The 12,377-nt window shown below is 50.2% G+C and overlaps 3 protein-coding genes across 3 annotated transcripts; 1 reads left to right on the top strand and 2 right to left on the bottom strand.

Annotated features, from left to right (window-relative positions):
- Nucleotides 1–45: 45 nt before the first annotated feature.
- MSY001_1139 (uncharacterized protein) lies at nucleotides 46–868 on the top strand (the record flags this gene model as incomplete). Its single annotated transcript, XM_018886247.1, has 4 exons — nucleotides 46–58; nucleotides 82–287; nucleotides 312–787; nucleotides 811–868. 4 exons carry the CDS (start codon nucleotides 46–48, stop codon nucleotides 866–868), a joined length of 753 nt encoding a protein of 250 aa, XP_018739740.1.
- A 20-nt stretch (nucleotides 869–888) lies between these two features.
- Nucleotides 889–2,484, bottom strand: PER1 (uncharacterized protein; the record flags this gene model as incomplete). The annotated part of the gene is made up of 1 exon (XM_018886246.1): nucleotides 889–2,484. One exon carries the CDS (start codon nucleotides 2,482–2,484, stop codon nucleotides 889–891), a length of 1,596 nt encoding a protein of 531 aa, XP_018739739.1.
- A 269-nt stretch (nucleotides 2,485–2,753) lies between these two features.
- Nucleotides 2,754–3,446, bottom strand: MSY001_1137 (uncharacterized protein; the record flags this gene model as incomplete). Its single annotated transcript, XM_018886245.1, has 1 exon — nucleotides 2,754–3,446. One exon carries the CDS (start codon nucleotides 3,444–3,446, stop codon nucleotides 2,754–2,756), a length of 693 nt encoding a protein of 230 aa, XP_018739738.1.
- Between the last annotated feature and the right edge of the window lie 8,931 nt (nucleotides 3,447–12,377).

Here is a 12,377-nt window from a genome sequence, read left to right as displayed (position 1 = left end):
GTCAGCAGAAAAGCAGGTCGTCGGCGCTCTTCTCGACGTTGGACGATGAGCGACTGGGGTGCGTAGTGGGGGCTAACGTAGAAAACGACGACGTGGGGCCTGCGCCTGCGCCCCTCCCTAGCCGGCGCCGCTTTGAGGACGAGGACGTGGAGGAAGACGATATCAAGGACGACTGGGAAGAAGAAGATGAGGAGCCGCCGAAGCCTGCGCCTGCGCCGGAGCCCAAGAAGCGTCTGTCGGTGAAGCAAAAGATTGCCGAGAAAGAGGCGCAGCGCCAGCAAAACACGGTACGACTTTGATTTTAACCTCAGGGCAACGATTTTGATGACTGGGACCTCGAAGACGATGGCGAGGACGACGACGAGCGCCGCCGCCAGGAGAAGGAGGCGCAGATGCGCTCTGACCTCGACAATGCCGCGGCTCTGCTCGGTGCATCGTCCCTGGACGAAAAGAAGACGGCCGCCGGCGCAGCGGTGCCGTCTTCGCTCGCGGATGCCAAGCCGACGAGCAAGGATGAGTGGGAGGCCTTTGCCACGGAGCTGTACCAGACGCTCGTGCAGCCCAAGGCGTCTCGGCCCGGATTCGACAAGTACTTCTTCCCTCACCTGATCACGCTGCTCACTACAAACGGCCTGCGCGACGTCGACATGCGCAAGGGCGCCACAAAGCTGCGCGAGCTTGCCGAGGCCAAGGTGCGTGCGGACAAGGAGGCGAAGAAGACGGGCGGCAACGTCAAGCGACCGGCAGCCAAGCCCAAGCAGGTCGGCACGAGCAGTGCAAAGAATACGTACGTACGCTACACTTATGCAGAATCGACCTCAAGGCGTACGGCGACGAGGCACTGGACGACGATCTCGAGTTCATGTAGGTGTCTATACAGTACAACGTCTACGAGGTAATGACCATCCCTCGCAGGGTGTGCATGGTGTGCCACGTCCATTCCCACACCACGTCCCAAATGTGGCAGGCGTGCGCCCAGAGCGGTCGCAGCGATACATCCATCGGCGCCGGCGCCGATGTAGGCACCGCACCCGCCGCGGGTGCCGGTAGCGGCAGCATAGAGAGAGCTGCCGGCACCGACGCACTCCTCCGCGCTTCAAGCTCGTCGTCAGTATGCCCGTGCTCGGCGTGTCGGTCCGCGTGCCATCCCGTGGTCCTGACGCACTCGCGCGCATCGTTCGCAAGCCACTGGTACCAAAAGTACGTCAACGGAATCGTAGCACAGTGCCACAGCGAATGCGCATCAACAAGCCGCAGCAATGGCGGAAAGTCAAACAGCTCCAGCGCAGGCGCCAAAAACATGGCGGCCGCGAGCATCTGCAGGCGTTGCCGCTGGGGCGCAGAGAGCACCAGCGGCGGCGCAGCATCGGCAAGCGCCGATCCCTTGGGAGAGGCTGGCACTAAGCCTTCCCCGAAACACGAGCGCATACGCTCCAGCAGGTGCGGCGCCAACGCACACAGCAGCCACAGTGTATTGTGGACAACGCCAATCATGAGGCATGCAGCCATATTGTACGTGTAGTCGAGACGTCGCTGCGGCAGCAGGTACAGCACATGCAGGACCCATGCGCCAACACAGGCTAGCAGGGTCCGGCGGAAGAGCGGCGTGCCAGGTCGTAGGTACATGAGCCGGCAGATGGCGAGAAAGAGCCCTGAGAGGAGCACCGCAGCGGCACTGAAGTAGTCGAAGCGCTCCGTCCACCAAACGTCACGCGTGTGAAACAAGGTGCTGGCAGTCCATGCCACCGTCGCAATTCGCGCATGCCACAGGTACACGCATTTCAACGGGAAGGTGTCGGGGATCAAGTCTGAAAACACGTGGAATATGGCCTGCAGCTGCACAAGCAAGTTCAAAAGCGAGAATAGCACAGACATGGGCTCCTGCATGCCTAGTAGACGCAGCTGCGGCCACTTGCCATAGAACTGAACTGTTTGCTTGTCGATAGCCGGAAGCGACGTGAGTTCCAGTGCCACCATCGACTCGACCATGCGCCGGGTTTCAAGATCCGTCAATAGAGGCGGCGGAGGCTCTGTGAGCAGGGGTACACACTCGCCGGACGAGCTGAGGAAGTGTGTGTCGCCACACAGCTCCTTAAACTCATCGTCTTGTTTCTCCCATGCGAGCTGCTCCGACCAGCGCTCCTGTAGTGCCATGGTCGTAGCGCGCTCGCGTGCCGCACCGTCCACAATCTTGGATCGGATATCGCGCACACGCTTCTTTGCTTCATTGGTGATGCGGTGCGTGCAGTGATACGCGCAGTTCGACTCGCATGACCAGCCAGTCAAAATCAGGTACCACGGCAAGGGATCCGGCACGACAATGGTATCATCGGACAAGGACCTCGGCCGGTGGTCCTGGCAGGTATCGATTTCGCACGACTTCACACAGAGTTGAAATTTAGCAGACCGATCACCCATGGAGGCCATCGCACACTGTACAGACAAGGCCGCAATGGCGACCACGGCTGCAAGGAGGCGCTTCATGGTATCAGTCGCCTCGTAGCGATGGTATAAAAATAGGTGTGCTGGGTATGCGACGAGGTCCTGGCGCAGGAAAAAACACTCCCCCAACGCGCAGAAGAGAAGCACGACACGTCGCCCCCGGCCAAGCCACAGCGGAAAACCCGCTCGGTCTGCCTAGGTAAGCATCGGGGGAGATCGGGCCCCTAGTCCCCGGCCCGCCGCGTGGGGGTATCGACGAGTGCCGCTACGTAGAGCGTATTCCTATAGGTGACGGCCGACATCCGGAAGCACTAAGCCTCAGGCGGCTGGAGTGTCCCAGTCGGTGCGGCCCAGCCCATAGTTGGCAAGCCGTACGCCCCTTGCGCGCTCGGAAGCACTTGGTTTTTGCGCGCCTTCGCTGCCACAAGGCGTTCTGCTTCTGAGCCATGCCGTTCGCCATTCTTTCCGTCCTTACGCAAGGCAAACATGACAGTGATAGGACGGTTTAAAAGGAATTGACCATTCAGTGCCTCAATGGCAGCATCCGCGGACTCGAACGAATCGAACGAAACGAACCCATAGTTCTTGGACACATGTGTCGTCGGATCACGAGCGATTTTCGGCGTACCAACTATGTTGCCAAACGCCGCAAAGGTATCATAAAGCAGGCGCTCATCCACACTTGAGTCAAGGTTGCCCACAAATAGATTCGCGCCAATATCCACATCCTGCTTCTCATTCGCAGACATATTCACACGGATAGGTTTTCCGTAAAGCTTTATGCCGTTCAAAATACGGCAAGCATACTCGGCATCCGTTTCCGTACGGTACTCAGCAAACGCATACCCCTGGTGCATTTGCGTGATGCGGTCTTTCGGAAGATACACATGTGAGACGGGTCCAGCTTGAAGCATCAATTCCCATACAATTTCATCAGATACACGTTCATCTAGGTTTCCAACATAGCATGTCGCTTCCTGGTTGCGCTCTAGATTACGCGACATGGCGATGATCTCGCACGCGCTGCAGCGAGAGGAAGTGGTGCTGACTAAGAAAAGGATAGGTAAGTCCCACAGTGAAAATCTTCGTTCCCTTGAACAAAATCCTAGGAGGTATGTTGCTGGCCGCAATTTTCGTCTGACGCATTCAGACACAAAAGTTCGGACTCGGTGATCCAGTACCGTGGTTTCGCGTTCCCGTCTCCGAGATTGGAAACCTTGCCCTCCGTGGCGGGCAGGCCTGTGGGCCAAGTATGTGTCTTCCTTGGGCCAGCCGCTCTCCTTCGGGATAGAGCGACGGTTCAAGTCGAGGACGCAGCTTGGTCAACAGGTCTGGGTCGCCTGTCTTGAAAGCATAGCTGGCCTACCTTGCATAAGCGTAGGTTTGGACAGGCACCGATATCCCACGCGTGGATTGAATCTTGTCAGGTATGTGTCATCGAGCTCGACCGATCCATGTGATACGAAGGGGCCGCCTTGACAGCGCGCACCCGCGATGATGTGCAACAGTGTCGCCCCAAACTGAAGCCAATGCTGATCGACCATCGAAGTACAGCCAAACATTATCTTCATCTCTGAGCACCCTATTGCATGGATCGGTCGCTCCTGTATGGAACTTGAAGCTAACAGAACTACAGAGTCAATATGTAGAAATAGAAGTAGATTACCTAGCGATGATATTTGGATTTCTAGAGCATCACTTTATGACAGTCAGTCGACCCACAACAGTTTACTACATACAAATTTTTGTGATTTGGAACTCTTGATCATCCTTGGTCGTTGATTGAGCGCGAATGGGTGAAATTGGAATTAATTCTCCGCGCGTTCCTCAATAGTCGAGTGAGTGAAACGAACCAATAAAAAAATGTTAGTTGTGGGGAACATTCGGTGGAACATGGGGATGTCACCTTACTTCAGGCGCCAAGCTGGTCTAGAGGGAGGCCTTTAAATACGGCCTTCTTGGCACTTCGTGTCGTTGCCGTTTCACTATGCTTCACACTGTGTACGGGGCTCCGATCGGAGCTTTGACTTATGCAGTGGCCCTTCTGGCTTCTATGGGTGGTTTCCTTTTCGGCTGGGACACGGGTCAAATCGCCGACCTGATTGTTATGGAAGACTTTACAAATCGATTTGCCCAGTCCCCTCAGCCAGACGGCTCGGTTAAGTGGAATCCATGGATTCAAGGCCTTGTTGTGAGTCTCCTCAGTGCAGGAGGTATTATTGGCGCTGTGCTAGGCGCCCCTCTCACGGACAGAATCGGCCGCCGGTATGCCATTTCGGTTGGCTGCCTGATTTTTACCGCGGGCCTAATTGTCCAAATTGCGTCGCAATATAGCTGGGTTCAAATGATGATCGGACGACTCATCGTGGGTGTTTCGATCGGCTGGCTCAGCTCCGCTGTGCCTGTGTACCAGTCAGAGACAGTCCCCCGGCAAGTGCGTGGTTCTATGGTGGGCTCCTACCAATTACTTATTACTTTGGGTATTTTGTTGTCCTACTGTGCGTGCTATGGCACTCGTAACTACTCTGGATCGAGTCAATGGCGTATTCCCATTGGTATTGGGTTCGCTTGGGGCATTATGCTAGGTGTGGGCATTCTGTTTTGTCCGGAAAGTCCGCGCTGGCTGGCTAAGCGGGGCCGGTACGATCAGGCTCAAAAGGTTCTTGCCCTGATGCGTGGTGTCGATGAGTCGAATCATTTTGTATTAACAGAGTTTTATGAGATCAAACAAGAAATCTTAGAGGAGGAGAATATGAAGAAATTGGGCTGGCTCGATTGCTTCCGGTTGGAGCATAAAGCCCTTTATCGTACACTCATGGGTGTTTTGCTTCAGATGGGACAGCAACTTACTGGTGCCAATTACTTTTTCTATTATGGTGCGACGATTTTCAAGCCTGTGCAAATTTTCCCCGACCTTGAAAAGAACAGCTATGTGGCTCAAATTATTTTGGGTGCAGTGAATGTCGTTACCACGTTCCCGGGACTCTATGCACTTGATCGTTTTGGACGACGCGTTTGTCTCGGTGTGGGTGCCATTTGGATGACGATTTGGCTGATTGTGTTCGCCACCGCAGGTGTTCTCGGCGGCGAATGGGTGAATGGCGAATATGAAATCACAAGCAGCTCAATTGGCATTTTGATGATTTGTTCAGCGTGTTTCTTCATTCTTGGCTTTGCCAGTACTTGGGGTCCTGGTGTCTGGTCGTCTATTGCAGAGAATGCGGTTCCAGAACTTCGTGCAAAGCAAATGGCATTAGCCACTGCTAGCAATTGGACATGGAATTTTTTGCTCGCCTTTTTCACCAGTCCCATCACCAATAATATTGAATTTTATTATGGCTACGTGTTCGTGGGCTGCTGCTTAGGCAGCTTCGTGCTTGTCTACTTCTTTTTGTATGAAACAGCCAATTTGGACCTGGAAGCAATTCAAGCCATGTATGAGGAAAAATCATTGAAACCATGGAAATCGGCAAAATGGACACCGCCTGGCTATCAATCAAGAACATCAATTAAACAGGATGTCGAACACAAAGTCGCAGATATTCACCCAGCTAACAATACAGATGCTCATACGGCAGCTGAGATACAGTCTCATACCAACTAGGTGCCTGTATAAACATATTGTAACCATTTCGCTATCAGAGGCGCTTCAGATATTGAAGTGGATTGATATTGTCTATGTGGTAGAAGCTGTCGAATTAGGGATGAAGATCTTGCTTTCAAACCGCAGACTACCTGCTGGGGAGAATTGGAATAATCGGGTGCGATTTGAACTCCGTTCTGAGATTGGTCGAACGTCTGTAATCATCGACGCTTGTTGGAGTCTTTTGATAAGGGTCTCTTAGGCGCAATCCGGCCGAAGCACCATCAAGAGAAGCGTTGAAGCGCAGGGGTTGACCTGCTATGCCATTGTATCTTACATGGCGCCTGCTGGATAGAGACAATGTAGGCGATGTCAAACCCAATCCCGCCGGAGAAATGTCCATCATTCTATGCAGGGCGCCATGACTAGGTGCATCATAAAAGGAATGTTGAAACTCATCCATACTGGAATATTGATGGTACTTGCCGGACTTGAACAAACAGCTAGGTATCCCCCGAGCTGGTCTAGTGTCTGTTGAGATGGAATCGAGCCTCGGAAGCGAAGGACGAGCTAAGGAAGTGGGAATGTTCTGGAACCTTGACCCAAGATGAGTAGGCGCATCTTGTACGGGCGCAGACGATTTTGCGAGAGACGGGGACATAATGTCGTTGACATCGAGGCGAGAACGTGCCGTGGGACGAGGTAAAGTAGGAACTAAGCGTGACTCAGAAGATAACGATAATTGTTTCGATAACTGGTGCGTTGGGACAACTTTCCCATCGCTAGGCTTGGACTGGGGCAATGACCCCGGCGATGCGCCTCTCAACGGTGGCAGTTTCGTGTTAGGGGATTCAAACTTGCCATAGTTCCAGGAGGAGTCTACGCTTTCCGCCGGATAGCTCATCTCTGACGGATATTCAACACGCGATGCTGGATAAGGCATAGTCATACGTGTTGATGGCAAATCAGTTGGGTAAGCATATAAGGGGGGTCGACGGGGATAGGAATAAGGTGCAGGGCGTGTATATGACGTCATAGGGGGAGAGTAAGACCGACGCAACGGTTTCATAGACGAATAATTAGATTCCAAGGGCTCTCCATCCGAAAGCAATGTGTTGACAGCCATACCTGAGGTGTGACTGGGGGCACACTGTTGCACATCGCACCCTTCTTGCGAGGCAGGTGATGCACCAGATTTCCGCTTTTGTCGAACATTCTTATAGGCGCTCTGTGTGTGGCATTTGCTAGAAGCTCTCGATGCGTGACGATTCGTAGCCGCTACAGAGGCAGCGAGGTTCGTATGCAACGCCGTGAGCTTGCGAAGCAGTTCCTGGTTCTGTTCAGGTTTGTCGGAATGCACCGTTTGGCAATGCTGCCTTAAATTGTCCAGACGAGAGAAAGTTTTCTGACAGTGGCATTGAAAAGGACGTTCTCCTGTATGCTTTCGGATATGCCGGCCAGATGCTCGCTTCGTGTAAAAACCATCCGACAGTCACCAAAGCCTTGGCACTGAAATACAGCAGCACCATTACCTGATGTACCCAGTGTGGCCTTTCCGCGCCGTTCGCCGGTGGTATTTGAACCCACAGTCTTGGATTTAGACATTATGGGATATTGAGAAGTCATAGGAAGCTCAGGAACTAGGGCGGACTCGTTTTCCGACGAGCAGCGTTCCTGAGAACACCTGCAATCGCATTCATGCAGAGTAGCGCAATCTGCTTCCTGTACTTGCTCCGTGGAGAGAAGACAAAAATCATTGGCTAAAAGTATGTGGCAGGGTCTGAGTCGACGGATAAACTTGATCCGCTGACATGGCGGAGCTTTTATTCGGAGATAATAGCTATATTCTACAAATGGATATGAGTTGTAGACATAAGTTCTCCATCATTGGTTGAATCGTGTCGGCATACCTGAATTCTGTGCAACGGCTTGGCACATTGCTATAAGTTGAGATGACATAGCAATCACGTCAGAACTTAAAGTTGGGGTGATTGATTGGTGGCACGGTTCTCATGTCTGGCAAGATGGGCCAATGCAGCGAAGCTCCTCCGATTTGCAGTTCGGAAATAAGAGTTTAACCATTTGGAGACACAGCCCCTAATCCAGAAAGAATTATACTTTATTGGTTAAAATTTGAAGCCCCTGTACCCGGAACAGCAAGCCAAAGGCGCATGTGGAATGCGTCGCGTACGCAGGACAAATGAATGGAACAGTGCACATATTTTGAGATAGCTAATGCGTCTGTGCGAATCACCGCAGAAATTTCATTTGCTTGCCACAGGCGGGCTCGATTAGGCTGTAGTCGAACTACAATTGGTATCCCATTCCCTAAGTACTGCATTACTTTCAGTGCCCTCGCATTTCATAAGATCGAGGTTGTCAACCTTGTCCAAAAATTTCCATCTGCCACCTTGGAATGCCTCTCTGAGTGCATATCGATTCAAAATAGATGGCAGTTGGGATTGTTTTGGATGTGGCCGCCCATTCGGGCATACAAAACTCTAACCTTTTAGATACACACCAAGGAATCGGCTCATCGGAGTGGTTACTGGCCGACGAGACAAAGACAAATGTTTCATCGGACCCTATATCATCTATGCAGGTCAATCTTGAATCTAGATCGGAGTTCCCTGTTTCGATTTCGAAGACAAGTAATTCTGGGATTGAAACTGATTCAAAACATCGTGAGGCAAAACAATCGGCGCCACCTGTCGGTGAACTTTACCACACCAAAAGGGGTGAATGGTGCGCGACTATGGTTTGCTATATTTGGTTTGCAGAAGCATCTCGATTGCCTATACAGCAGGCAAATACTTCTGGAATTAAACGTAAATGGACCGATTCACAGACAGGTCCAAACCGGAAAGGATTCCACCGGCCGGCACGCTCAATGAATTCATCCATATCGTCTCTAGAATATGGCTCCTCTAGACCAAGCCGGATTCAAGTATTTCCAACAGAGCGCTTTGTTTATTTCGTGATTAATATACTGCGGACAACTCAAGTGTCGTATTCGGTGGTGCTTGTTTCATTGTATTATATCTATCGCTTGAAGATGAGACATTCGGGGCTCGTTGGACAACATGGAAGCGAATATCGACTTTTCTTGACTTCGTTGATTTTGGCAAATAAGTTTTTGGACGATTATACTTACACAAACAAGACTTGGGCTGACCTCTCAAAGACGCCATTGAAAGAAGTAACCAAAATGGAGCTTCAAATGTATACAGGTATGGGGGCAAATGCTAATGTGACGCCCTCTGATTACACCTGGTGGTGTACAGTCTTAAAGGGCCTGAAACATCAACGAGAAATTGATCGGCAATGGCTTCATTGTAAAGAGTCAGCCTCCTGTATTGTGAGATCTCCTCTTTCGTGGTCGGTGAACTCGTCACCTATCTCAGTACCTCTTAACCATACATTGTCACTTCCAGGCACACAGCATGCGTACACAGGGGAATCTGAAATTGGCAAGCGCAAACGAAGTTGGTCGACCATGAATGGAAGGGAGGGGGAACGACGCATTCAATCTTCTCCGAATTTAATGTCTCCTGGATTGCTGGACAATGGATATGCCCTGCAATCCCTACAAGTACCTACTCCTGTTTCGTCTACTGATTGGCCATGTAATGGCAAATCAATGTGGACCGGTGGATCCAGTCATGAGCAAGGACCTCCAAAACCACTTGTTAGGACACCGGCTCCATATGCTTATTCTGTGACTAACGATCTGATTCCGTCCACAGCTGATGCACGTCATTCTATTCCAGCAAATATCGATACAGTGAATCCCATCAGAAACTTGGGCGCTCTAGACAGTGCAGTCCCTGTGCTGCAATCTAGGCCGATGGTCGACATGGAGCTTTTTGGTCCTTGCCGACATTTCTCTCCTCCATTCTTGGCTCATCCATCAACAAATACTTCGCCTATTGTGTTAGCATATTATCGATTGGCGGCTGGATACCCATATGGCATTCCCGCATCAACCAATGTTGGCGCTGTACATAACAGACCATTCTTTGCACCGCATCCAATTTTTGAAAGTTCAAAGTCTGACGTTAACATGTTTATTTCTCCTCCAGGTTCCGGTGTACCATTAAGAAGTACCAATACATTTCATTTCGATGAGCCCTTTACACACATATCTGAAAACTGGCCAGGAACAAGAATTCAGAATTCATCGTGCGGCGATGGTGATGTGGGTGCACATCATGAAATTGACGATTCAGTGTCAAGTATACCTGTACAAAGTTTTGTATCAACGGGTTTTTCCGGTTTAAATGCTGCCGGACCTTCATCAGTACAATACATGTGTCAACAATAATAGTAAAATGTGACGAGCTGTAGATATGCTAGCTTGGTGTATATTAGGTATGTGTTTTAAGACAGAACATAACTAGGAATCGACTGGGTGATAGGACCATGAGGTCAGGAAGCCTGAGAGCTCCACGTGAGTGTGGAGGCATACTAACTTGGCACGAACCATGACTCCATTTAAGGATCGGACGGCGTCAAAACGGTTAACGCTGCGGAAAGATTTAAACATAGGTGTTAATGGTACGGTATAAGTTTTACTGACGAAAGACTTTGTATACATATCAGCTCCATGGACCTATGGCTTTGGTGAACCATATATTGTAGCTCGTGTGATGGGGTTTCAGCAAAATCCTGATCAACAAGGACGACCCAACAACCATATTCGAGCGAACTTATTCTTTCGAATGCGGGACCTCACTCATCGGGTAAACAATGATCCGCGGCTGCTAGTTGCAACAATGCATTCGGACCTGTTTCCTGTGTCTGCAATCCGGGGCAAATGTCGTGTGAAACATCGTGACCTAATAAGCAATGGATCGGCCCCTGAACTCACTGCCTGGAAACGAAATGATGACCACTTTTACTTCTATCAGTTGTTTGACAGATACAACCATCGTTTCTATGACGTTATTCCCACCTACAAAGTAAAGAATGCACCAGAGCAAGTTCTTAGTGTACTTCGTGAAAGGTATTCATTTATCGTGGCGGAGATGTCAATGTCCGCTGAACTGTGTGATACCCTGCGTGGATGTGCTGTCTGTCACCAATGGGCAGCTACGTCGGAGTCTGTTCGATGCGATACCTGTCGAAAATTTTTCCACATGTCGTGCCTAAGTCCACCCTTGCAAACAAAGCCAGCTAAAGGTTATTGTTGGAATTGTGCACCATGTGCAAGAAGTCACGATGAAATTGTAGAAGAGTGTGGTGTTGGTGGCGGTGGACTTGATTCGAAAGTGAACACAGCAGCCCGTGGTCCTAGGGGACAATCCCATACATCAAAAAGAACTAAAGCACATTTATTCGGAGATGTGATACCTATGGAAGATGAACATGAACTCCGAACGCCCGCTGATAGGGAAGGGCTTAGATGCTTCAATGGGTGGCCATACCGGTATTTTGGTCAACATACCGATGCCATGGATGTTTTAGATTCGCATGATTCAATTTATCCTCGTGCTGTTACAAGACTCGGATCGAAATACCAAATGGATCTATCTTCTTTCGAAAAAAATATACATGAAAGCAGGAATCGACTTGAATCTGAGAGAATAGAAGAAGTGGATGGAACAAATGTTCAGATGCGACTCTTAAAACCAGGACCAAGAATAAAAAAGCGCCCACAATATCAGAAAAGGAAGCGTGCTGATGCAACTGGCACATCTGCGGTAGATGTCTTTACTCAAGACGCAAACGATACACAAGAACAACTTATTGAGCGAGGCCTGGATGAAAACTTAATAATAATCTCGGTACCTCCCCCGGACTTGGACTGGAATCGAGGTACGAAGCAATTTGACTCACATGCAGTGGATCAATATTTGAAAGAAGTGTTAGCACCCAAAGCGACCATCGCACGGTGTTCATATTCGTTTATGAACCGTGCGTTGTCGATCTTGTGTGACCAAAAGTTCAATTACGAGGCCGCTGCAAGAATATTTGCCCAGAGTCGAGATGCAGACTTCGCATACTACCCAATGACCTCTAAAGAAATAAATAATATTGAGCAGACCATCTTGCAGAAAGGTGGCGAGATGAAACACTTGAAGCGCGCCCTACCGAGTCGTTCTCCCGCAGAAATTGTGCAAGGTGTGTATCAATGGAAAATGCGGAAGCTGGGCGAGAGATGGCGTGGGAAGGAGAAATGTAAAATAACATTGCGAGGTATTCGGACTGTACCGGGAGAGCAAGGAAGAGAATCGTCACCCACTGGCTCCATCCTTTCAGAACAAGAATTGGAAGATATGCAAGACCAAAAGAAAACTGCTAAAGTTGGTTGTGCCTTTTGTTCAACGACTATGAGTCCATTTTGGTATAA

Source organism: Malassezia sympodialis, genomic scaffold (genome assembly GCF_000349305.1).
Source record: "Malassezia sympodialis ATCC 42132 genomic scaffold, msy_sf_4, whole genome shotgun sequence".
Lineage (NCBI taxonomy): Eukaryota > Fungi > Basidiomycota > Malasseziomycetes > Malasseziales > Malasseziaceae > Malassezia > Malassezia sympodialis.
Note: the sequence above shows the minus strand (reverse complement) of the source record. Positions and strands in the feature narration are given on the sequence as shown.